The sequence below is a fragment of the Ictalurus punctatus genome, chromosome 12 (genome assembly GCF_001660625.3).
Source record: "Ictalurus punctatus breed USDA103 chromosome 12, Coco_2.0, whole genome shotgun sequence".
NCBI classification, from domain to species: Eukaryota; Metazoa; Chordata; class Actinopteri; order Siluriformes; family Ictaluridae; genus Ictalurus; species Ictalurus punctatus.
The window spans coordinates 32,070,394-32,096,107 of NC_030427.2; the positions used below are offsets into that span (position 1 = coordinate 32,070,394).

At 37.4% G+C, this 25,714-nt stretch overlaps 3 protein-coding genes and 1 long non-coding RNA gene across 4 annotated transcripts in view; 2 read left to right on the top strand and 2 right to left on the bottom strand.

Moving 5' to 3' along the window:
- Positions 1–481: 481 nt before the first annotated feature.
- Positions 482–1,668, top strand: LOC128634060 (uncharacterized). Its single transcript, XR_008397249.1, has 3 exons — positions 482–548; positions 1,273–1,322; positions 1,508–1,668. It is a non-coding gene; the product is annotated as an uncharacterized LOC128634060 (long non-coding RNA).
- A 3,584-nt stretch (positions 1,669–5,252) lies between these two features.
- LOC108272984 (uncharacterized) lies at positions 5,253–7,912 on the bottom strand. Its single transcript, XM_017481900.3, has one exon. It carries the CDS (start codon positions 7,910–7,912, stop codon positions 5,852–5,854), a length of 2,061 nt encoding a protein of 686 aa, XP_017337389.1. The 3' UTR covers positions 5,253–5,851.
- The window catches only part of mpst (mercaptopyruvate sulfurtransferase), a 92,507-nt gene continuing 74,589 nt past the window's right edge, over positions 7,797–25,714 (bottom strand). Inside the window, exons 2-3 of the mRNA XM_053683965.1 lie at positions 10,430–10,479; positions 7,797–7,928 (exon numbers count right to left, since the gene is read on the bottom strand). Coding sequence (XP_053539940.1) covers positions 7,926–7,928; positions 10,430–10,479 — 53 coding nt within the window. The 3' untranslated portion in view covers positions 7,797–7,925. The remainder of the gene's footprint in view (positions 7,929–10,429; positions 10,480–25,714) is intronic.
- Positions 10,611–12,676, top strand: LOC128634051 (uncharacterized). The gene is made up of 4 exons (XM_053683962.1): positions 10,611–10,706; positions 11,076–11,125; positions 11,304–11,788; positions 11,915–12,676. Exons 2-4 carry the CDS (start codon positions 11,103–11,105, stop codon positions 12,424–12,426), a joined length of 1,020 nt encoding a protein of 339 aa, XP_053539937.1. The 5' UTR covers positions 10,611–10,706; positions 11,076–11,102; the 3' UTR covers positions 12,427–12,676.

Below are 25,714 nucleotides of genomic sequence, written 5' to 3' on the forward strand. Positions count from 1 at the left end.
CACGCTGTAAAAATACTGCGCCTCCTGTGTAATCTCTTTACTTATTCATTGCTTGAACCAGACTCTGTCCGTTAGCAAATATTTTTACCGTTATTATCTCTCTCTATATATATATATACCTGTTGGTATATATCTTAGTTTTGAAGCTGAGATCTAAGAAACACCAATCTCTGCCGTCGCAGAGGCGAAGTTCCTGGAACTTATAAGAAATCGCTCCATGTAATACGTCTCTCAATGTAATACGCGCATTTCTTATATCTTTGACTCCCTTCCACACAGACAGCAATACACAATGACTTCATAAAATTCTAATTGTAATTCTAAATTCTTGATGATTCCTACCAGTCAGTGGCTGCATCGGTCTTTCACTCTGCACAACAAAGGTCAAAACACCTTCGCATCAACACAGACTTCAGAGTGAAACTTTTCCATGAGCGTCCTCCGGTTTGCTTGTTGTCCAGAAAAGCTGAAAAGACTCGCACAGCCCAGCCAGGAGATGCCAGATTGTCGTGGAAATTAGACAATACTCGCAGACTCGTCCTCTGAAGGTAAAAAGGTTTATTACAGAAAGCAGGATAGAATAATGAGAGCGCTCTGAAGCCCTTGTACTAAACCATAACTCTGTGTACGGATAAGAAGCAGTTTGAGGCAGTTCAAACAGGCTTTGTTTTAGGATCTTGGAAGATGTTTAGACGAACCTTGAACAGAAGAACATGTTTGTGTTTCTGTAAGCAGCTAAACATTCTGTACTGATTTCAGTGACATCATATGGCCTTCTTAGGCGTTATCCTCTGATGAGAATGAAATAGAACAAGAACAAACTTATTACAAAATAAAAATGAATAATTTATGAATAAGATGAATAAGAATAAAATGAATAAGAAATCCTGTGATGAGGTAATCATGTTGCATTCTGCTTTTCTGAGTGCTATATTCATTTTTAGTATTAAAAAATTTAATAATTGAGCGTTTTGAGTCAAACTGGTAAAATATGAAAAAATAAATGACTATGACAGAAAGGAAATAAATATGAAAAACAGAACAATGTAAAGTAACCTTGTGTAACATGAGACTAGAATAAAAGGAAGTTGAGGTGAAGGTCCACAGAATAGAATTTAACGGTGGACTTGTTTTTATTAACTTCCTTTAACTTTCCTATAGAGTATTTTTTATTTTAATAAAACGCATTCTGTAAGAGATATCACAGATGGCTAGACACTGGAGGGGATTGTTACAATGATCTTATGGTCTCTTTTGTTTTTTCCTCTATAGCACCGTTACTTTTTGTTTCAGATTAAGATGACTCAGCTTTATTCACCTGAGTAAGTTGAATATCAGTATTCACATACAAACGACTCGTAACATTAAACTGATTTTTTTTTAATTAATTATATTACAAGAACATCCAACAATAAATATATTTTTTCAGAAATGAAATTACCAGAATAAATTATTTTCCCTTAAGGTTTTTTCATTTTCTGTGTTGAAATGTTGTTTGTCTCTGCAGAGTTGTGCTGAAGAACACAGCGGAGGCTGTTATTGTTCCATTAAAAGACGGCATCTCCACCCTGAATGAAGTCTATCAGGCCCTGATTAAAGCAGATATAGATCCTGTTATTGGGCAATGCTCCAACTACGACTACATCAGACAGCAGATAGTGCAGGCTCATCAACTCCTGCAGCAGACAGAACAAATGGCCAGTTCAGGGTTAAAGAGTTGTTATGTACTAGTAATGTTAAATGTTAAGTAAAGAGAAAGAGTTTTAAAAAGGGTGAGTGTATCGCGTTGTATATGTTATGTTGCAATATTGGAGTGAACACTGTGAGGCGCTACTGCATTACTGTCTTGATATGAGAACAACACATGAGTAAAAGATCATCAGTTCAACTACATGCCCACTCTTGTTATTATATACATTACAACAACCTAAAGAATATATTGTATGGTTCAGATCAATGGTTTTGACTTGGAACTTCAACGCTGCCATAGAGACCAATGATATTCCCCTGTTTTGAAGGTTACAACCAGCCTCATGAACACACACTGCAATCAAAATATATTTATACAAAAATATTCACAAAAGCATTTTCTGCCGTGCTCAAGCAATTATGGTTTTGTACATTTGGGGGTTTTTATTTTATTTTATTTTGTTGTAAAATCAGTTCTGAGGTTTATTATCTCTTTTCTTGTGCGGTGCCATTGTGATTGTTTGTTTGTTTGGTTTTTACTGCAGAAGACTGTGTAACCATCACTTGTAAACAACAGTCAACCTTTGTGCATTCATGTAAACGTTGTCATGGTGATAGTTTCAGGTGTTGCACCTAAAACATGAATGTATGAACAAAGTATTTACTGTACTGTTAAACAATGAATTAGGACAGCATTCACTTCAAATCAACATATAGGTCACATGTCATTAACAGCAGTTAGCTAATGTTAGCATGCAGTATGTGTGTATTTATAAATCAACATCTGTTTTATTTCACAGCCATGGTGTGCCAAATTTATAAACTTTATTTTTTGCTTGACAGAATGCTCCAGTGGATTTTGTGGTACACTTTGGGTTGTTATGGTGATGGAGGCCCGATTTCACATCAACGCTCGATAGGAAAAAACTTGGCTTTGCCATTATGATTGTTTTTGTCTTTATGATTCTCTAATTGTAGACACAGCATAAAAATGGAGGTGAAGTAACTGACCCTTGGTATCATGTCTATAATATAAAATATTTTAGGTAGATGCAAAAAGGAAAAGAGATCAGCACACACCTGTGTTTATTATAGGAAAATAACAACACAAAGAGAAATTAATGGCAAACTCATTATCAAATAAATGACTGAGCATTAGATTAAAGTATTGTGTATATTAAAGCAGAGCATTAATTATACACAAGAACATTACACGTGTGTATAATATTTGTAATATGAGTGCAATTCGAATGGAAGCTTTAACGTAAGTTAATTAAATATAACAAAAGTAAATGATACAATAAAATCTGATCCTTTAGAAGAATATTTTCCATTTAAAAAAGAATTATGTAGAGCACTATGTATGCACCTTTTACATCTATCTTCACAAACCAGTCCAGAACTGAATCTGTGGAACGATAAGTTTGCGCGTCAGCATCTTGAACCTGTATGTCTGATGGGTACAGTTCAGATGACGCAGATCTAAAATTGGTCGCATACTCCTCTATTGTTTGCTGACCAGGAAATAATGGCTGTAAAAACCTCCCTTCCTTAGGGAACGGGGAACATGTTCTATGGCCCCTTTGTAAAAGAGGGATCTTAATTCCTGCACTAATGCCGGGCTCTGCTCTGTGCTGACTACTGTGGTGAGCACACCTCTGAACCGGGGAGGGTGTCGAGCTATAAACTGGACCTGGTAACACTTTTCTACAGTAGTCAGAACCCATGGAGACACATTTGGCAGTTGTTTCCTTATCTTTTTTTAAAGGGATAGAAAAGTCCAGAGATTTTGAGAAAAGATAGAGAGGAAATGAAGCGTCTTTTTGTTTCTTTATACAAACAACTGACATTCAGTCTCGCTGAAGATAATAAGGCTGATGGTGTGATTCACAGGTGCCATATATATATATCATGCGACGCACTTAATTGCCACGTCACCTGATCACGGCAGGCCTATAAATAGGCATGATTTCACACAAGCTTCAGATGCCAGTCGCACGTGTGGGCGCTCCCCATAGTGTTATGCTAAACATAATGTGGAGTTCCCTTTTGAAAGGGAACTGGACGTTTTGGACATTCCTAGAACATTCAGAAATAACGTTTCCATAACTTAATGGGGATGTTATGGAAACGTTTTTGTAACATAAAATTATTAGCTGGGAATCAGCTGTGTGCAGAATGATATAAATCTGATGCATTACAGTTAAACCTTTAGTGTTTGTGTTGGCTTTTCCTGATGACCATCTGTACGAAAGATATGGATATTTGGCAGATGGTGTAGTTTATCTCTGCCGGCTTCTTGAGCCGCACATTATAAATGTGACACACCGATGCCACGCACCTTACTTTGGTGGCATTATTCCTGTCCTATATATATATATATATATATATATATATATATATATATATATATATATATATATATATATATATATATATAAATAAATATATATATATATATATATATATATATATATATATATATATATATATATATATATATATATATATATTTATTTATTTATTAATATTTCATTTTACAAATTATATACAATTATATTATATGAAATTATATTAAATATATTGTGGTTATAAGTTTCCAATCCGTTTATTCTCACTGACACATTTACACAATCAGTAATGTTCCAGAGCTTCAGCAGCAGCAACAGTGAGGTTTTTTGTGGTTAGTGTAAGTTTCAATTCCTTCTGGTTTCGCATAATCTTTTCTTGCTCTTCAATCAGAAGTATGCACAACTGCTTTACTCCATCTTGAACACTATGGGCTGTTTGCTGCAAACAGCTGGCTTTTATGTGCACGTTCATGCTGAGTAAACCTCGATTCAGGGTGAAAATCTGGGTTTACTCAGAAAGTTGATAACCAGCTTCATGAAACCTATTAACCGTAATTAACCCGGGTTGGATTAGTTTGGTTTTGTCAACTCTAAACTTATTCTGCAACTCTGAATTTGTTCAACTCGCTTGCCCTCAGGGCTTTTTTTGTTTTTGTTTATTTGTTTGTTTGTTTGTTTGTTTTTCTTTCTTGTAAAAGCAGTTCTGATGTTTATTATCTCTTTTCTTGTGTGGTGACATTGTGATTGTCTGTTTGTTTGGTTTTTACTACAGACAACTGTGTAACCATCAGTTGTACACAACCTTTAACCTTTATGCATAAATGTAAATGTTGCCATGGTGGCAGCTTCAGTATTACTTGTATTATGTTAAACAATGAATTAGGACAGCGTTTACCTCTAATCAACATATAGGTCACGTGTCATTAACAGAAGTTAGCTATCATTAGCATACAGTAGGTGTGTATTTATAAATCAACATCTGATTTATTTCACAGCTGTGGCGTGCCAAATTTATACACTTTTTTTTTTCCAGTGGATTTTGTGGTACATTTGGTGATGGAGGCCCAATTTCACATCAACGCTCCATAGGGAAATGGATATGCCTCTTTTTTTTATTGTTTAACTGGCACAGCATAAAGATGGAGGTGAAGTAAATGACCCTTGGTAGCATGTCTATAATATAACAGATTTTAGGTAGATCCAAAAAGCAAAAAAGGTCAGCACACACCTGTTTATTTTTCGAGACAATAATAACACAATGAGAAACATGTAAGTAAGAAATCTTTCTTTTTAGTTTACTGTTAAGATAATGAAAATGTAATATGTTATAAGGTGTATTAGCAAATAATGCAACAGTTACTTCAGTTATTTCAAGTGAAATGCGAAATAAATTTGCCACTTTGTCACTTAGGCAGAGCATTAATTATACACAAGAACATTACACGTGTTTATAATATTTGTAATATGAGTGCAATTAGAATGGAAGATTTAACATGAGTTAATTAAATGTAACAAAAGTGAATGCAATATGAATACAATACAAGCCGATCCTTTAGAATAATATTTTCCAGTTAATTGCAAAAAACAATAATTATGTAGAGACTTTATGTATATTATAAGAAATTAGCAATGTAGGTTTAAGTAAAATAATTCCCTATAAAACACATTTTACCAGGAGCTTGAATAACAATCCTGTGATAATTATAATGCATGTGTTTTATGCTTTAGGCGATTCATTGGATATAATTGTAGATAAGTATTTTATTTTATTTTATTTTATTTTATTTTATAGGATTTTATTGTTAATTCACTCAGGCATAGTCTTCTTCCTCTTCCGCTGTGAATCCACTTTTAACAGCTTCTTGAATACTCTTTGTCTCTTCTGGAGCAGCAGGAGGGAGGATGGCGAGCAGCTCTTTATCAATCTTCTCCAGTCTTGCAGCACTCTTCCTTTCAAACTCTTCCTTGTTCTTGAGCACAAGGCGTAAGATGGCTTTCTGAGCCTCATCACAGGAGTTCTGTAACTGCTGACGCTCAGAATTAAACTCTGGCTTTTCCTTGTCCATGGCCATCAGTTTCCCCAGAGAGCTGACCCGGTCCATTAGGTGGATGGTGGACACCTCAGTGTAGGTTGTAGCAATCATCTTGACAAGGCTGGCGATGTTAGTGGCTTGAAAGGCTTGATTATAGAGCAGATCCTTGGAGAAGAGCTTTGCATTGTAGGAAAGTGATTGTGTCTTCTCAGATGTAGTGATGAAATCTTTAAGGGTTCTGGTCAGGCTGGTTTTCACAATGTTGGACACCATCTGAAAAAAGCGAACCATCTTCTCCCACTGCTCCTTCACTCTCCCCATAGCATCCATTCCTTTGACCAGCATTTTTATAGTGGTGTTAAAGTCTATTTCTTTCACCTCACAGTTCCTCATGGTGATCAGGATATCAGTCAGCTCCTTTTGGTTCTTCTCCATGTTCTCTACACTCTTCTCATAGGCCTCTCTGGTCTTGTCCAGTTGAGCGCGGTTCTGCTCTATGCGGAACCTAGCATTGTCTGATGCCCTATCTGAAGCTCTCATCATCTCAGATTTATTTTCTTCTTTATACATCATTGGTGGTTTGGGAGTCAGGGCAGCAGACTTTGTGATGTCTTTACTTCTGCTGTCGAAACTGCGAGCTGATTCAGTTAGTTTTCTGATCCTTTCAATCATCTTCTTTGTTTTGGCATCTTTACATTTCCCCTCTGGTGCGTACTTTGCAAATTGTCCACAGATCACAATGCCCTCTTCACATATGTTTTTGGCTTTCATTTTTTCTTTGCAGGTTGGGCTTTTATCTAAACTCACCTTGATTCTTTTGAACTGTTCGGCCAGGAAATCTGTTATTGTAGATTTCTTCTTTTGATCATACAAGTCTTTCCAGTTAATCGTGTTGTCTTGCACAAACTTTTGTATATTCTCTGTGCACATCAGGATTTCTGCTGACTTGCTATATATATTAATTATATCAAAACTATCAACAGCAGATTTTTTACTTTTACTTGTACTATAAATTATTTTGTGAACTTTACAGAGTTGGGTCACTGACTGAGTAATCATGGTTGTTACTCCATTGAAAAGAGATGTGATGCTCTCAGTCAAGCCTGCAACAACATCCATACCCATCATGTCCCATCCACCGGGTAGTGAATCCATTGCTTTGTTGTAACGTTCATGTGCTTCCTGAAGTTGCTCTTCCATGGTTTTCATTGCCTTCTCTGAGCATTTAGCAGCTTTTTCTGATGACTGTTTCCTCAATTTGGCCTCATCCAGTTTCTTCTTGACAGCATCCAGCTCCTCCCCATAAAAGTACTCAGCATTTACACATGCTTCCAGCAGTTCTTGGATAATATTGATGACATCAGTGAACCACTTTTCTGTTGAATTGGCCAACTCAAGACAGTCATCTGCAATGACACGAATGTTCTCCAGCTGATCAGGGAGGTGGGCTTGTACAACCTCATCATTGCCTTTAAACAGGATCTTCACAGCCGTCTTCATATAATCTGGAACTGCCATGGTGTGGAGTCTAATCTGATCCATGTTCTTATGGGCCTCATTGAAAGCCCCCCAGCCAGAGTTACACACCTGCATGAGGCAGGCACGAAATGAATCTGGGTATCTGATGTACTTGTAGCCGTCTTTAGGTGGGTTCTTGTTAATGGAGAAATCTGTATTGGAGGAGATGAATACCAGTTCTCCCAGGATGGCTATGGAGAGTGGAGCAGGAGTCAGATACTCCTCCCAGTTGGCATACGGCTGCATCACAAGCTTGGTCTGGTTTCTCATCTCCTCGGCTGTGGTGAGGCTTTGATTTTTCTTTGCAATTTGGGAATCCATGGCTTCCTTGTTTCTACTAAAAACAAAGAAAATTTATTGATTTTTAATATACACAATATTACACAAACTGAGTTTTGATGATTTTTAAATATTCTGATTTTTTTCACAATAAACACATTTCTCAGATTTCAGTCCATCATGGAGCTATTAATTTAAAAGTGAAAACTGTTACATAAAATTTTTTAAGCAATTTAATGGAATCTAAGTCGGTGCAATGCGAGGATTCCAGAAATAAATGGACTTAGTTCAGATGGAATTATTATTATTTTGTATATTGAATTTCATGGACGTTAATATAGTAGGTGTGCATTATCCAATGTGCCTGTAGCCAAAAAAAATGAGTACTAAATGTTCAGTTTTGATAAGTGTTCAACATCACTATGGTACAAACAATACTAAAAAACTGAGACCCTTGACTTTTGATGGAACCAGGTTAAGTTAGTTGGTGGACACACATGTGTGAGTAAAGTGTTTACATCTGAACTGAACTAAAACTGAACAAAAAAATTTGCTTGATAAACACCACACAATTTAGATGTGAAGGTGTTGAACTTTATACAGACTTTAAGATTATAACACTAAGATTCCTCTCCAACATTAACACTCCATGAAACTGACATTTACATGGACTATTTGACAAGGCATTTTAAATCCTATAAGATGAGTGAAATGTGTTCAGTAAGTAAAATGTTAGGTGTAACCTCATAGTTCTTACCATGATGTTCAGTTAAACTTTTAGTGAAGGTGTGTATTCAGCTATTTGAATACACTTGCTTAATTATTTTTTATGAATGTAGATTTTAAAATATGAATCAACAAATAAAACTACTTTGCATTTCAAGGAAATTGATACAAAATAAATAGAGATTTTTGCTTTTCAGCAGTTAAGTGTTATGAATTCAGTGGGGTCTAATGTTCGTGTGGTGACAGGGGGTGTGGTCTAGAGGCAGGGAGGCAGGCTGAAACATGTCTGGGATGTCTGTTTGCAACACCACTCAGTTAACAACATGCTGGAGTAGAGAAGGGACCCTGTCTTTTATTTGAGTTTGTAGGAAACCAAATTTCCAGCAACGATTTGAAAATGCACTAATTTATTGTAAATTTGAAAATAAACAATATTTTGATAAGATACAAGAATACAAGAAATGTCCATTAAATAAATGACCCGGGAAGTGTTTAATATTCGTGTGAGGGGGCACTGCAGGGGCGTTGCTAAACCATAAAATGATCCCGATAAACCACTGTCTCATGAGGTAGTTTACAGTAGATAAGTCTGAAAATAGGTTTTCCTATTCATTGCACATTATCATTTAAATCATTTGAATTATTTAAAACTTGAAGGCTGATTGTAATACCAGCTGAAGTGAATATATCCTGCACATCCTCTTCAATCATATGCCCCACGATGTCGGACATCTCGGACTGGATGAGGGAACACCACCTTAAGCTCAACCTGGCAAAATCTGAACTTCTCGTCATCCCAACCTGTCCCTCAATCAACCACAATCTCACTGCACAGCTCGGCTCAACCACACTCAAGCCAACCAGGATGGCCAGGAACCTTGGGGTGATTCTTGATGACAGCTTTACCTTTACAGAGCACATGTCAACAACTGCATGGTCCTGTAGGCTCATCCTGTACAACATCAAAAAAATCAGACCCTACCTCACCGAACAGGCTACACAGATACTAGTCCAGGATCTTGTTATCTCAAAACTGGACTACTGCAACTCACTACTCTCTGGCCACTTAGCCAGCTCCATCAAACCCCTTCAGATGATTCAGCAGCATGCCTCGTTAAGAGAACCCATGTCACACCCCTCTTTATCTCCCTCCACTGGCTTCCTGTATCTGACCGCATCAAATTCTAGGTCTTGATGATCACGTACAAGACCTTGTCTGGAACAGCACCCCCCTACCTCAACCTTCTTTAAAAAAAGGAAGAAATTATATATATAAATATAATACTCTGGCACTTACACTGCTACTGTGGGACTTACACCTCTACTTTGCTTTTCTATAACTCAGTTTAAAGATCTTGTTCAGTAGCACTGCTTGTATTGTTCTCTGCTTCATATATCACTTTGCCTGTATTTCCTCATGTGTAAGTCGCTTTGGATAAAAGTGTCTGTTAAATGAATAAATGTAAATGTAAATGAATACAACAGCCAACATCACCAGAAATTAATGCTTTGGTGATGTTTTTGCAAAAAAATTCTCAGAAGGGCAAGCCCCCAGGCCCCCTAGAAATTCTGAAGTACTTTTGTAAAATTCTGTAAAACTGTAAAAATAAAATTCTGTAAAAATGTAAACACACACACACACACACACACACACACACACACACACACACACACACACACACACACACACACACACAGGATTCTACATTATTATTAAGAATTCAATAGTTTTTAAATGTTTGTCTGATAATTAATCTTGCATTCCTATATAAAAATGATCAAATGTGTGCAGTAAATTGAAAAAATTGTTCAGAACCATGTCCTTCTTCCTACCTTGATGTCCTGATAGTCTTCAGTGAACGTGTGGAGGATCTCTGCCAGCTCTGATAGCCAAATGGAGCAGTGTCACAAAACAGAAAGCCGCTGTGTATTTATACTGTTTAAGCCCCCCCCCCCCCCCCCCCCCTTCACCCCACCTCTGCTACAATGTAGTATAACAAATCTCACAGGACTGACGGTGAGCTAGAAGAGAAATAACAGCATACAGAAGGATATCAGATTTTAATTTAACTTTAAATAGAGGTATATCTTTAGGAAACCCTGTGACAAGGTAAGCATGTTGTATTTTGCTTTTCTTTGTGCTATATTCATTTTTAGTATGTGTAAATATGTAATAACCATCATTTTGATTCAAAATGGTAAAATGTCAAATAAATAAATACAATGACAAAAGGGAGAATAAATATGAAAAACAGAACAACGTAATGTAACCTTGTGTAACATGAGACTAGTATAAAATGAAGTTGAGGTGAAGGTCCACAGAACAGAATTTAAATGGTGGTCTCTTATAAACTTTATTTAGATCTTTACAGTAATTTTTTTTTTTTTTTTTAATAAAACGCATTCACAGATGGCTAGAGACACTGGAGGGGATTGTTATGATGATCTCATGGTCTCTGTTGGTTGTTTCCCCCTATAGCACTGTTACTTTCTGTTTCAGATTAATATGAGTCAGCTTTATTCACCTGAGTAAGTTGAATATCAGTATTCACATAGAAATTATTCTTAACATTAAACTGATTTTTAAAAGTAATTGCTTACAAATCCAACAATAAATTAATTTTTTTTTTTCTGAACTGAAATTAACAGAACAAAAATATTTTCCTTTAAGACATTTTCTGTGTTGAAATGTTGTTTGTCTCTGCAGAGTTGTGCTGAAGAACACAGCGGAGGCTGCTATTGTTCCATTAAAAGACAGCATCTCCACCCTGAATGAAGTCTATCAGGCCCTGATTAAAGCAGATGTAGATCCTGTTACTGGGCAATGCTCCAACTATGACTACATCAGACAGCAGATAGTGCAGGCTCATCAACTCCTGGAGCAGTCCGAACAGACGGCCAGTTCAGAGTTAAAGAGTCTGAATGAAAACTTGGAGAGACTTAAACAAGATGAGGGAAACCTGGAACGTGAGATCAATCATACAAAAAACACCTTAGAGAACTTGAGAACAGAGCAGGCATCAACTGAAAAATTACTCAGAGATTCTCAGGGAGCTCTGGAGTTGGCCAGGACAAACCTGAATTCAACAAAACAGACAATTCAGAATCAGAAAAGGAGGAAACACAAAGCTGAAATAATCACAGGTGTTGGGGCAGGGCTGGTAGTTATACCAATTGTTGGATGGATTGCAGGTGAGAATTACATCATATATAGATAAACATAATGTTATCATATGTTATAATGTTAGATACTGTACATTATCATAATCATGTGTGAATGTTACTTCTGACTATTTCATTTCTTCCTTCTCTGTACAGGTTCTGCCATGTTGATTGTTGGTGCAGTTGGACAAGCTCATTCAGCCAATGCTATCAGAGTGGCTGAAGAGGAAATGAGAAGGTCTGATGCTGAAGTGAAAAAATATCAATGTGAAGTGTCTGAGTACGAGTCCAAAATTTCACAGACCAGGTGTGACATCAGTGAGAAAGATGACAAGTTGAAGGAGACGCATGAAGAAATCCAGAAGGTGAAGAAGCAGATCGAGTCTGTAGCTGAGTTCCAGGAGAAAGTGAGAAGTGCCGTCCACCTCCTGGGTGTTCTGAGTGGGAGGGCCAGCGTGGCTGAACATCAGACTTGCAGATTCATCCTCCAGGAGCCTGTGATGAAGGTGATGGAGGATGTGATGAAGGCCACAGAGAAAATCACAGGGAATGAGCTCCTCTACAACAATGACATACCAAGGTTCCTCGATCAGCTGAAGGAGAACAGCCAGCGATTGGCAGACATCTGTGCCTCGGAGGAGAACAGCTCTAAGAATAAAACCACGTAACACTGGTTATGTTGTTTTAAACAGACATGCACTAAATAATGGATATTCTGTGGATTCTTCAGTCAATATAATCTTGTGCTAGTTCAAAACTGCGTGTCAGATGTTTGTACAAATAAAGATAAAGTGTTAAATAAACAATGGTTCATTGTGATAGAAATTAGGTTTAAACTGATTGTACTGTGTCTGTAAGACTAAATTATAGCAGGTGTACTTTTGTTTATGCTGAAAGAGTAACTTGCAGGAGCATTAAAACCACTAAATATAATCATAAAATAAATACAATAAAAGGATGTTGCAGTTAAGTTTGTTAATTGTACACTATTTGTTTTTTATTATTTATATTTAAACTTATTATTATATTTAAACTATTGTTAAAATAATATTGATGTTAAAATGATTTTGGTCAGACTGATGTGGAAGTTTGTTAAAAAATGAAATCAAAATAAATCAGTATAAAGCTTGTGGAATGCAGAATGTTATTCATTCATTAAACACTCACACAAATGTCATAAGTGTTGGGTAAATTACTCAAAAAGTAATCCACTACAGATGACTAATTACTACTTAAAAACTGTAATTTGATTACAATGCTGATTGCTTTACTTAAGTTTACTTAACTATCAAACATACAAAAATACACTACAAAGTGAAACTCAGTTCTTTCAGTCATTTTAATGTGTCAATGTATGACATGATCAGAAAAGGTCGGATTTATTATAAAACATGTCACTGTGTGTAAGACTACCAGACTGTTAAAATATAAAACTTTTCTAACTAGGCTAGTTTGGTGCGGTTAAGCCAGTCGCTCATCCTGAAAGCACCGTCGATCAACATAAATTTTAGGGGCACAGCTTTTACAAACTTAGCGGTAACGCCAAGAAAGGGAGCATCCGCGAGCTCCTACACGCATGCAAATTAATGTTAACGTAAAGCAATCATTTTAAATAAATAAGTAACAAAGCAATCTCAACAAAGGAAGGCACAGCTAAGCTATCATGGTCTGGGTTTAGCTGCTGCAGAGCCATGTAGAGTTCATTATCTTTCCTTCTGCTCTGATCAGATCATGTTCACGTAAACTGGAACTCATATAGACATTTACACACCTTGTTTTCCTGCTCAGCATCAGAAGATATTACTGTTTCAGCTTCAATCTCTTTACTGGTTTAAAAACCCCCGTCGTATATCCATTTTCCGTTTACATGGACATCTATAATCTAATTATTGACCTTATTCTGAATAAGACAATATTGTGATTAAGGTGTTTACATGAGTCGCTTTTAGAATACTCCTTTCATGTTCCATGAAAGTTTCATGTTCATTTAAAGTTTGTTAAATGTACACTATTTGTTTTTTTAATTTATATTTAAGCTTATTATTATATTTAAACAATTGTTAAAATAATCTTGATGTTAAAATGATTTTGGCCAGACTGATGTGGAAGTCTGTTAAAATCCATCCATCTTCAACCGCTTACTCCTTATCAGGTTCACAGGGGAACCTGGAGCTTATCCCAGGGAGCATAGGGCACAAGGCGGGGTACACCCTGGACATCGCAGGGCACACAATCACACACCAGACACTTTAGACACGCCAATCAGCCTACCATGCATGTCTTTGGACTGGGGGAGGAAACTGGAGTACCCGGAGAAAACCCCTGCAGCACAGGAGGAACATGCATACTCCGCACACACAGAGCCATGGGAACCGAACCCCGACCCTGGTGGTGTGAGGCAAACGTGCTAACCACTAAGTCACCGTGCGCCCCGCAAATCAGTATAAAGCTTGTGGAATGCAGTACATTATTCTTTCATTAAATACTCACACAAATGCCATCAGTGTTGGGTAAATTACTCAAAAAGTAATCCACTACAGATGACTAATTACTACTTAAAAACTGTTATTTGATTACATTACTGATTACTTTCAAGTTACTTTCAAAACTATCAGACCTACAAAAACCTACCTACAAAAACCTACACTACAAAGTGAAACTCAGAGTTCTTTCAGTTATTCTAGTGTGTCAATGTATGACCTGATCAGAAAAAGTGGGATTTATTATAAAAATTGTCACTGTGTGTAAGACTAACAGACTGATAAAATATGAAACTTTTCTAACTAGACTAGTTTGGTGCGGTTAAGCCAGTCGCTCATCCTGAAAGCACCGTTAATCAAGCCGCACATAAATTTTATGGTCGCTGCTTTTACACACTTCCGTACTGACTTGTGTAGGACTGTGTGAGCTAGCGTTTGGCAGAAGTGAGAGACCGTCAGCCAATAAGACACTAGTCTTTCCACGTATTTTCCTGAAAACACTGTCTGATTGGTCTCGCCTCCGTTCACTGAAGATATAAATTTACAACACCGCCGGCTTCTTTTACTGATGTTCAGTTATGTAGCGACAAACCGCTCCGAGTGAAGAATTATTCCGGGTTCAGATACCAGTCACGTGCTTCCCACAGCGTGGAGCTCACGCAACATGGAGTTCCCTTTGAAAAGGGTAATTGATTTATTTTCAAAATGCATTTTATTGCATGTTCTTTCTTTAACAATAAATTTGTAAAAGCAGTTAAAGTAATTTTATTGACATCAGTAACTGTAATGAAATTACGTACAAAATGTAATGTGCGACATAACTGTGTTATCAGAAACTGTCATTAATTATGATACTCCCGCTGGAGTGAGCTTGTTAAACAGGAGCCCATCATTTTCTTTATGCCAGGTTTCGGTTAAAAACAACAAGTCCAGCTTTTTATCGGTAAGAAAATCCGATAAAAGCAGCGTCTTGTTATTCACGGATCATGCACTGAATAATGCGGCATAAGCCAGACTCTGAAGCGGAGACGACAGTGGTTTAATCTCCAGGAACTGATATTAAATTAGTATGATCAACACCAGTACGGAGCAGTTTGTTGGTCTTACGTCGTCAGGTAGGGACAAAGATGTTAGGAGAGGATGAGACAGCAGAACTGAGCCTCAAACCCTGATGGATATATTGTTTAGGACGTAGCAGTCCAGCGTGTGGATAGCAGTGACGTGCAGTCAGGGGAGGCCTCCCCTGTGTCATCATATATATATATATATATATATATATATATATATATATATATATATATATATATATATATATATGTGTGTCCACTGATCTGTGATAGAAATGTAATTATTGTATGATTCCAATCATTCCAATGATTTTTATAATCAGTTTGTGTATATTCCTGTTCAAATACGGGGGAAAGATATGAAGGGAGGCAGCGACAAGCTGAGCCTCCTCTCGGATTGCGCAATCCCTCACAAACTGGATTGAGCTGCTCTTTTTTTTTCCCCAACTTGAGCATGTGCAATTGATCTCTCTGTATGTCACCAAGGTAATGTTTGTACACACTTTAATTATATCTCCTCACATTCCATAGACTAGGTCATTTATTTCACTTATGCGTATAACTTGTCTTGCTGATCTGACATAACACCACAGTGAAAAAGCAGGAGGGGAGGCAGCCAGTACCTCTGCCTCACTGGAGGGGGCGTGTGTGAGCATACGGGCTTGTTATGCTATTATTCTTATTCACGTATTACAGACAAATGGCACAAATGTGGGTAATATGCTAGCTAAAATATTCAAGTAGAGAAAGTCAAGTGCACCGCATCAGTCCGTTTATTTTTATTTTTAAGATGGAATATTATATAGATAAGCTAAAACATTTCGCAAAACTGGACTTTCAATCAATACTGGAAGGGATAAATAATAGAAGACCGATGCCGGAGCTAAAAGATTTGCTTCAAATGACGGGACAGAAGATAACACGCTCTTTTCACACGGAGTGGTACACACGAAATCACTGTCTGTGTGGTTGTGCTTCGAAATACCGCCTTTTCTGCTTTCCATGCCTTTTGTTCTCAACGAGTGACAACGTCTGGACTACAACGGGATTTTGTGACTTGAAAAGTATACCTAGAAGCCTCAGCAGACATGAAAGTTCAACTACTCACCTTCAAAGCCAAATTGCTTTAAAAACTTTTTGAAGCGCAAGGATAGATTTGGCTTTGAACGAACTGCAGAGATTAAATATTAGCGTCCACAATGCTAAGGTAAAGGAAAACAAAGAGATTTTAAAAGACCTCATTAATGCAACTTGCTTCCTAGCCTAACAGCAATTAGCATTTCGTGGTAACGATGAGAGTGCGACCTCTTCTAATCGTGGCAACTATGTAGAACTATTACATGCTTTTGCTGAGAAAGATGATAGGTTAGCTAGACATTTGGAGACATCCACTGTGTTTTCGGGCTTATCAAGCAGAATTCAGAATGATTTAATTGAAGCATTAAGTGATGTGATTAGAAATGATATAAAAAAGGAGATTAATGTAGCATTATTTGTTTTGTGTAGAAGTAGACGAGACAACGGATTTCACAAACAAAGCCCAGATCTGTCATTATGCGTTCTGTGGCGTGAAGTGAGGTGGCCTGTGAAGTGAGGGAGGTGTTTTGGGGATTTGATGATGTGAGTAATGACAGATGAGTAAAGGTAAGACCATGCATACACTGCTGTATAGTCCACGACAAAAATAAAAGACCAGCCCTTTTTTAAATAATAACTAAAAAAAAAATTATACAAAACAAGATAAGAAAAAAATTAAGTTATTTTAAAGAAAAAAACTACATTTGTCTTTTTGCTGTGGACTGTATAAACTTTCATTTGTATTGAATGAGTATGAATTGTGGAATTGTGATGGCAAATTAAGAACACACGTAGGGTGCAGAGAAAATGTGCTCACTCTGAGCCGCTAAAATTAAACCTTCTTCTTTGGCCATATATGTACCTTACCTGTGTGTGTAAAGAATGCTGATATGGGATATGAAACATAACCAGTAGTCAGTGTGCAAGCAGCCAGTTGAATGGTGAATTTATGCTACTCTGTTGAATTCATATATTTGTAAATCTGACTTTGAAAGAGTCAGTGCCTCCCAGTCACGAACCTCACCGCACGTCACTGGTCAACAGAGTTTGTAAGAGACTTTGGCTAGACAATAAGAGCTCTGTTTTAATTTCAGAAGCTCGCGTGTAGTGTACCTTAAGGCCATGGTCATTAAGTGCACACTCACAGTGTTGACAAACTGCAAAAGCCCACTTTCAGAGAAATTGAAACTGAAAGAAAATGCTGTACCCTGCATGTCTGGTAATTGTCAATGACTTATGAAGCAGCCCTTTTTCCCCGAAGACTGCATTTTCAGAGAAATTGAAACTGAAAGAAAACGCACAGGAGAATGTTCTGGCTTTTTAGCATTTGTGTTTACTTCAAAGCTATTTTGGGGGACTGGGACTGTTTGTTTTTTGTTGTTGTTTTTTTGCAAATCCTGCTCACACAGTTATTTTACTTTGTACTTACCTGCAAAATTTTCTAATCAATTATATGAGTTGGATCTGTTTCTCAAAATATAAACAAACTAGTAGCCTAATTTAAACCACCGTGACCCTGGCCATGCCGTTACGAAGAATGAATATATAAACACAGTAAATCTGACTGCTCGCCTACTCACACTCAGGTAAAAAACCTCCTGCTTGGTCAACTTTCTTTTTCTTTAGCTACAGGGAAATATTTATCCACTTTTATCCACTTTATTTATCACAAAGCTCGTAGATGTCCTTTTAAACTCGCATTTCCAATGCACAAACGCATAGTAATCCCACCAGCTTGCTTCCACCTGCACATGTTCTGATACGGACAAAAATTGCTGTGCTTTCCTCCATTACACACCTGCCTTCTCTTACTCTCCGTCTACCTGTATACGAATTAGACCCACACTCCACCCGGTGTCAAACAATGAAATTACAACAGACATTGAACACAACATAATGACTCTTACACCCGGCCCTACATGGAAGATTACAGTTCAATACAATATTAATACAAAGAGACATTAAAGTCCAAAGTAACACTGTATAAATGTTGTATAAAACAACCCTCTGTAGGTTGGAGCTTATAGTTTTTGCAATCAGTCCTTTACATTTCCATGTGGTCCTACAATAGACAAAGCTTTGTCACAGGTCTCTCAAGTATATTGGTTTAAGTTTGTACTCACACAGAACATACAAGTCCATTTTTATCAGGAAAAACTTCCAAGACACGTCCCATCGACCAGGACACCTTTCTGAAGCATTGCCTTTTGAATCTTGCTTTTATTCCATGAACTGTTTTCTTAACTCTCTTTCTGCTCCAATAAAGTTGGTACCGCTGTCTGATCTCATATGAACAAGTTGTCCTCATCTGCAAATAAATCTGCGTAGGGAATTAATGCATCAGTGTCCAAGGAATAGGCAACTTACAGGTGAACAGCTCTACTTGCCATGCACGTAAAGATGACTCCATAACATTTCACAATGGAACGTCCTCATTTGTCTTCTATAGGACCAAAATAATCCACTCCTACATTCGTAAATGGAGGAAGATCGGGAATGAGTCTCTCTTTCGGCAAGTCTGCCATCTTCTGCTCACCCACATAAGTTCCCCCTAACTGCCTTTTCTTAGCTTCCTCTACTCTGTACGCATCGAATAGCTTCCTTTTCAGGTACTCAGTCAGCTGCTTAGAGGAGCCCATGGTTGTTGAATGTTACAATTGGCAGCGGTTGGCAGCCATCTGTGCCTCGGAGAACAGCTAGTTAACACTAGTTATGTTGTTTTAAACAGACCTTCACTGAATAATGGATATTCTATAGATTCTTCAGTCAAAATAATCTTGTGCTACTTTGCAAGACTTGTTAGATTTTTGTAGAAATAAAGTATAAAAAAAGCAATGATTCTTAGTCATAGAAAATAGGTTTCAACCTACAGTGTGTGTAAGATGCTTGCTTAACTTTTGTTTATGCTGAAAGAGTAACTTGCAGGAGTGTTACAAAAAAACATTAAATATAAGCACAAAATAATTTCAACCAACAAAACATTCAGTACATCCACACTCGAGCAACCATCTGCTAATGTCTTCTCCATTGCATCCTACACAGCAAATTTTAAAGTGTTATATTCACACTCACAGTGTGAAAATTAACACTTCCCCAGATTTTATATAGGTCCACACTAAATAGAGTTAAATTTACACTTAAGTAGTGTTATTTTTTCTACATTCTCATAGTGTTGAAAAAGCATTGAAAGTGTTCACTGTTAGCACCATTGGTGTAGTTTTTTACTCCTCACAGGCTCCATTTACACTAAGCAAGTGTTGAATCTACACTAAATGTGTCAATAGCAGAACACTAAGGGAGTTATTTTCAACACTAAATAGTGTTCATACCCAGATTGAGGTAATTAAATGTAATCTACACCCTGTATGCCTAAACATGCATACCTTTAAAATGTGTGTAGTCATCAATAAAAGAACAGCTAACACATCCGTTGCTGTATCAAGTTGAACCTTTTTTTTTCAACACAGTACCTTAGATATAACAAACCAGCATGAACAGAGGTACAATATATTCACCATCATCTGACCCATATGGACTCTGTAGATCAAAAGGCCTGTAGAACTTCAAACTCGGGCTTTTACAAGTTCACCTAAGTCACATCTGTGTACTTTAAATGCATGGTAATGCTCTGAGAAATGTTCTGTGAAACATTTCAAAACTGTCAGCTACAGCCACCCTGCGCACATAACTTAAACTTTAATGAAGGATAGAAACTGTGCTTGACTCTCGTGGCTATTTGCATGCAGACTTTGACAACAGAAACACTAACATTTAACCTAGTTCATAAGCTTTGCACGCAATTCCTTTACTCTGGGAGACTCACTGGTAAGACCAACATCAATGTTGTAGATTGTGGTCTGCAGGAAGGTAAAGATGTTGACAAGAGCAACAGGTTGAACACATTGACAGGTTGAACACATAGTGGACTTTGAAGAGTTCATCTATAGCACTCAAGGAGCTGATTACTGTGCAAGGGATGAGGTGGTTATCCAAAACCATGTAGAATTTGTCAATCCTGCCCTTGATCCTTCCTAATGCCAGTAGATATAGCTGCCAGCCCTCCCTGGCCTTCAATACTGGTGAATGACTAGAAAATAACAGCAATAATAAAAATTAGATTAAAAATACAAAATACACCAACTTTGATGTGCAGTGATGAAATCAAAAAAATGAAATCCCTGAAATGTGGTCCTTACCATATTCAGACTTTGATTAAATATGTGCTCTAATCAGAATTAAGAAACACATCAAACATTCTTAATTCAATATGTGCAAAATAAAACCAGTTTGTATCATTCTTTATGTATTACTGGCAACTTCAGGACAACTTCATAAAAGGAATATTTCAACCAAATAATAAAAATTTGCTGATACACCCTCAGGCCACCCAAGATTTATATGAGTTTCTTTCTTCATTTGAACACAAAGAATTTTCAAAGGAAATTCTAGTTCTAGTAGAAATTCTAGTAACCAAAGATGGCACCCATTCACTTGCATTCTATTGTCCTGCAGAGCTCGAATTTAGAAAGAAAGTCACATACATCATGGTTGACTTGAGAATGAGTGCGTTATCAGCACATTTATATTTTTGGGTGATTGATTCCTTCGAGTATCTAACAACAATAACAACAACAACAATAATAATAATAATAATAATAATAATAATAATACAATTCACAATTCACTTCTCAACAGTATTGTGAGTATTACCTTATGGAAATGCACAAGCCTATCAACAGCCTCCATTGGACTGATCTTAGACTTCTTCCTCTCTGAAGAAGGTGGCAGGAGATGCAACAGTAGCAGGACAGATGAAATGTCGCTGTCCCAATCTGAGCGATATATATGTGTGTGTGTGTATATACACACAATGAAATACAAAAATACATAGAAGCCAGAGCAAACATGAAACTATGACATCACAAATCATGCCTACCGTTTTGAGATCCTTGTCTCCCAACTGTACTGAGAAGACACTGAATTTCTGTTGTTGAAGTAAGAGACTTGGCTTCGTTGATGATCTTGTGCTTGAATGCGGTCTCCCACCTCTTAAGCAACTTGTTGGATGTTTCAGCATTGAGCAGCAGAGCAAAGTCCTGATTTACCTAATGATTAAGCATATTTCAGGATATACAAAAGGCTACTTAGGACTTCATTAACAGTGGGGAAAATTACATGCTTCAGTATTTGCATTATGTTTTAACACGTTAAACATTAATCACATAAATTAACAAGTTATTTTTTCCCCGCAAAAATTCTAAAATATAACAAGACCCAGGTCAAGTGAGAAAACTGATGAACCTAACCATTTAAAATACTTTTAAAACCCTTACATCAATTTGCCAGATAATTAGCTATCTAGCTAGCTGGCCTCGTGGTACCTCATGGTTCTCTGCACCATTGTCTAAAAGGAAACAATATTAGCAATCTGGCAATTTTGGAAAACTTACATGTGTTATTAGAAATTTTGAGAATCTTAAATCAAATATTAAAATTGATCAAATTAAGTGGTGCAAAAAGTATTACACTTACATTGCACTAAAATAGCCTACACTGAGACAGAAATGCAGTGTAAATGTGAAATTCATGCTTTTAGGCACCACACAGAAAAAAGCAGACGTAACATGTCGAGACATACCAGACAACTTCTTAATGTTTGAGAAAATGTGAAGCACAGTTATATAATACACTCACAGACATTAGACTGACTTTAAAACGCATTTTTATAGTGGTCAGTAATGAGTAGTTAAGGACAGATTCAGATAGTTCGACAGGCTTCTAGTTAGCATCTACACAAATGACGACAAATAATCTGTTAAAATGTTTCGCTGTATCTGAAATAATTTAATTAACAGTACATATATAAGTATATTTCCACACAGAAAGTCTATCAAATGCAACCTTTTAAGTAGCTTTACTCACCAGTTTTCTTTTTTTTTTCATCCTCTGCGAAGCGAGAAAAAATATAGCGCTGGAAAATTCTTCAGCGACAGAGCTGAATGCCCAGATGTTGGAAATAACACTGGCAGGTGTTGGTTATCTATAACTCTGTGATTTTACACTGATGTAAACCAGCTTCTACACTCACAGAGTTACTTTCTCAAGATCTAACACTACAACTTCAAAACTTCAATCTGAAATGTCTTAACACTGGGAAAGAAACACTGATGAATTTGCTGTGTACTTTGTAGGGTTTAGGTTAGGCTACACCTCCTAAAGTGACATTTTGAATTGCTTTGATTTCAATGTTTTCAGTCTTGACTCAACTTGAGAGAAGTCGACTTTAAAAGACTAACAGGGTAAAGTAATATCTTTATAATTTAAAACTAACTTTAGTTTAAAAAATGGTCTAGCAATTCCTTACTTCCCTGCACTTTATTGACCTCTTATATTTGACTATTATTTGATTATTTTCCATTTTATTATTTCTAGATTATATTTTGTACAGCCGTAAAGTTTGTAAACAACATGGTTAGTGAACTCTTAGTTTACTTTCAGTAATGTTTTGTATGTATAACCATTGAAAAACATTGAAATAACATTTATATTTTACTATAACAAGAGCAAGGAGCAGTCGGTTGCAAAGAAGATTCCTATAACCTAGGAAGAATGTTGAAAAAATGTTTGTATATTATGAAAATTAAATGTTACAATAACGAGTGAATGGAACGTTCTAATAATTTTTTGAAGAATATTATTATAACCACGCAAGAACTGGATGTTTTGGACGTTCTTAGAACATTCAGAAATAACATTTTCATAACTTAATGGGAATGTTATGGAAACGTTCTTGTAACATAAAATTATTAGCTCGGAATCAACTGTGTGCAGAATGATATAAACCTGATGCATTACGGTTAAAACTTTAGTGTTAGTGTTGGCTTTTCCTGACCATCTCTACGAAAGATATGGATTTTCGGCAGATGGTATAGTTCATCTCTGCCGGCTTCTTGAGCTGCACATTAAAAATGTGACACAACAAAGCCACGCTCCTTACTGTACTGCACACTGTGTGTATTAATTGCGAGTGGTACATTCCATGTGTGGCATTATTCCTGTTGAAAAATATATTTTCATAAATTGATATATATTTTATTAATATTTCATTTAAAAATTATATACAATTATATTAGATGAAATGATATGAAATATGTTGGGGTTATAAGATTCCAACCCATTTATTCTCATTGTGAGCCTACGGGTACACTTCCAAATCTCAGAGCACGTAGGCACCCTCAGAGGTTTTGTCCTCGGACGAAACCCCCAACTTTTCACTCACCACTGAAACGGTCTCCTATGCAAAAGGCCCAATGGTATGACGTTGACTGCTGTTGCCATAAGCCCCAACAGTCTCTTGTAGAGATGGGAGGGGATGCCAAGATCCAGCTTTATCCTGGTCAATGTTGATAGGATTGACTCTAAGCATGTTTGGGATAGAAACGCCCTTATCATAGTAGAATCCTTATAACCCATAGAAAAGTTGTCCACTGCACTGGAGCATACTTTTCTGAGGTTCAACCTGAGCCCCAAGCTCTTCATGTGGGCGAGAGCAACATCATTTTGAACCACCAGTTCCCTGGATCATGCTGGAAATAACCAGTCATCCAGGTAGTTTAGTACATGGATGCCCTGGAGTCACAATGGAGCCAGAATGACATCCATGCACTTTGTGAAGGTGTGAGGGGATAAAACTAGCCCAAGGGGAAGAACCCGATATTGGTATGCGTTGCCTTCAATGCAGACCTCAGGAACTTCCTGTGACTCAGCGATATTTCTATGTGCAAATATGCTCCTTTTAAATTTATCATCACAATCCAGTCAAACTGAATCTGTGTAAATAAGTCAGAAGAGTACAGTTCAGATAACGCAGATCTAAATTTGGCCGCATACTCCTATTTTTTGCAGACCAGGATATAACGGCTGAAAAAACCTCCCTCCCTCAGGGAACAGGGTACATGTTCTATGGCCCCTTTGTCCAAGAGGGATCTTACTTCCTGCACTAACGTCGGGCTCTGCTCTGTGCTGACTACTGTGGTGAGCATATCTCTGAACCGAGGGGGTCGAGCTCTGAACTGGACCTGGAATCCTTTTCTATGGTAGAGAGTGCCCAAGGAGACACATTTGACAATAGTTTCCATGCTGCCAGATGGTCTTTTAGTGACGTTAACTTTTCCACATTCTATTGGAGGGAATGCATCAGATTTTCATTGCCCTATGACAGCTCGCTAAACAGAGAACACTGAAAACTTGGGACAGCCTTGGCTAGGGGTGTTGCATTTAGCATAAAAGTATGGGAGCGTGACCGTCATCTGAAGCTTGTGTAAAATCATGCCTATTTATAGGCCTAACATGATCAGGTCACATGGCAATTAAGCGCGTCGCATGATATAAATATGGTACCTGTGAACTGCGCCATCAGCCTTTATTATCTAGAGTGAGACTGCATGTCGTTTTGTGTAAAGAAACAAAAAGATGCTTAATTTCTTCTCTATCTTTTATCAAAATCTCTTGACTTTTCTATCCCTTTAAAAAAGAGAGAAGAAAAAAAAGGAATGAGCGAGAGAGAAAAATATGAGTGAGAGAATTATGGAAATGTGTTATGGCTTGCTCCCGTTTCATCACGGGGAATAGTGCACACTTTCTTTGTGAAGTGTCTAGGTTTAGAGCATGCGATGACAGCCTTGAGAGGCTGCGCATTGTAATGCCTACATCAGGCAGCTCCGCTCACGACTCGCGTTCTTCTCAGGAGCCAAAGCGAGTTGGGTTTCAGAGGCTCACGGATCTCGTATGGATCCGGAAGAGGTGTCGGAAATGAGCGCTGCTATATCTTTTGCTCTTCTGGGTCTGGCTATCCACTGGATTTTGGAGCTTGCATTGCGACTACTCCTTCCGCTATGGAATGACAATAAGGAGAGAAAAACACACACAAAAATAATAGTAATAATTCCTCTCTGACTCCGAGGAGTCAGAGTGGTGTACGAAAAACTGAGAGCAGCATATAAAGAGCTGCTTGAAGTGATTAGTAAGGCTGGATGAGCTTTTTTCTCTCCAGTGAAAGTAAATCCCTCATACTGCAGAAAACAACTGATTCTTCTCTATGCACAGGGAAAGTTTTGTCAGTGAGTGCAATGCACCTTCTGGGAATATGGGGGCAGAGATCCTGTTGAGGCAGGGGCTGAGGCCCAGTAATTGGTGGCTTCATCCACAAGTGGTGGAGTCCATATGGCGGAGGTTTGTCCAAGCGGGACTGCATGTGTTCGCCTCTGAGGAGACAACACATGGCCTGCTGTGGTTCGCCCTCACTCCTCCAGCACAATTAGGGCTAGACCCCA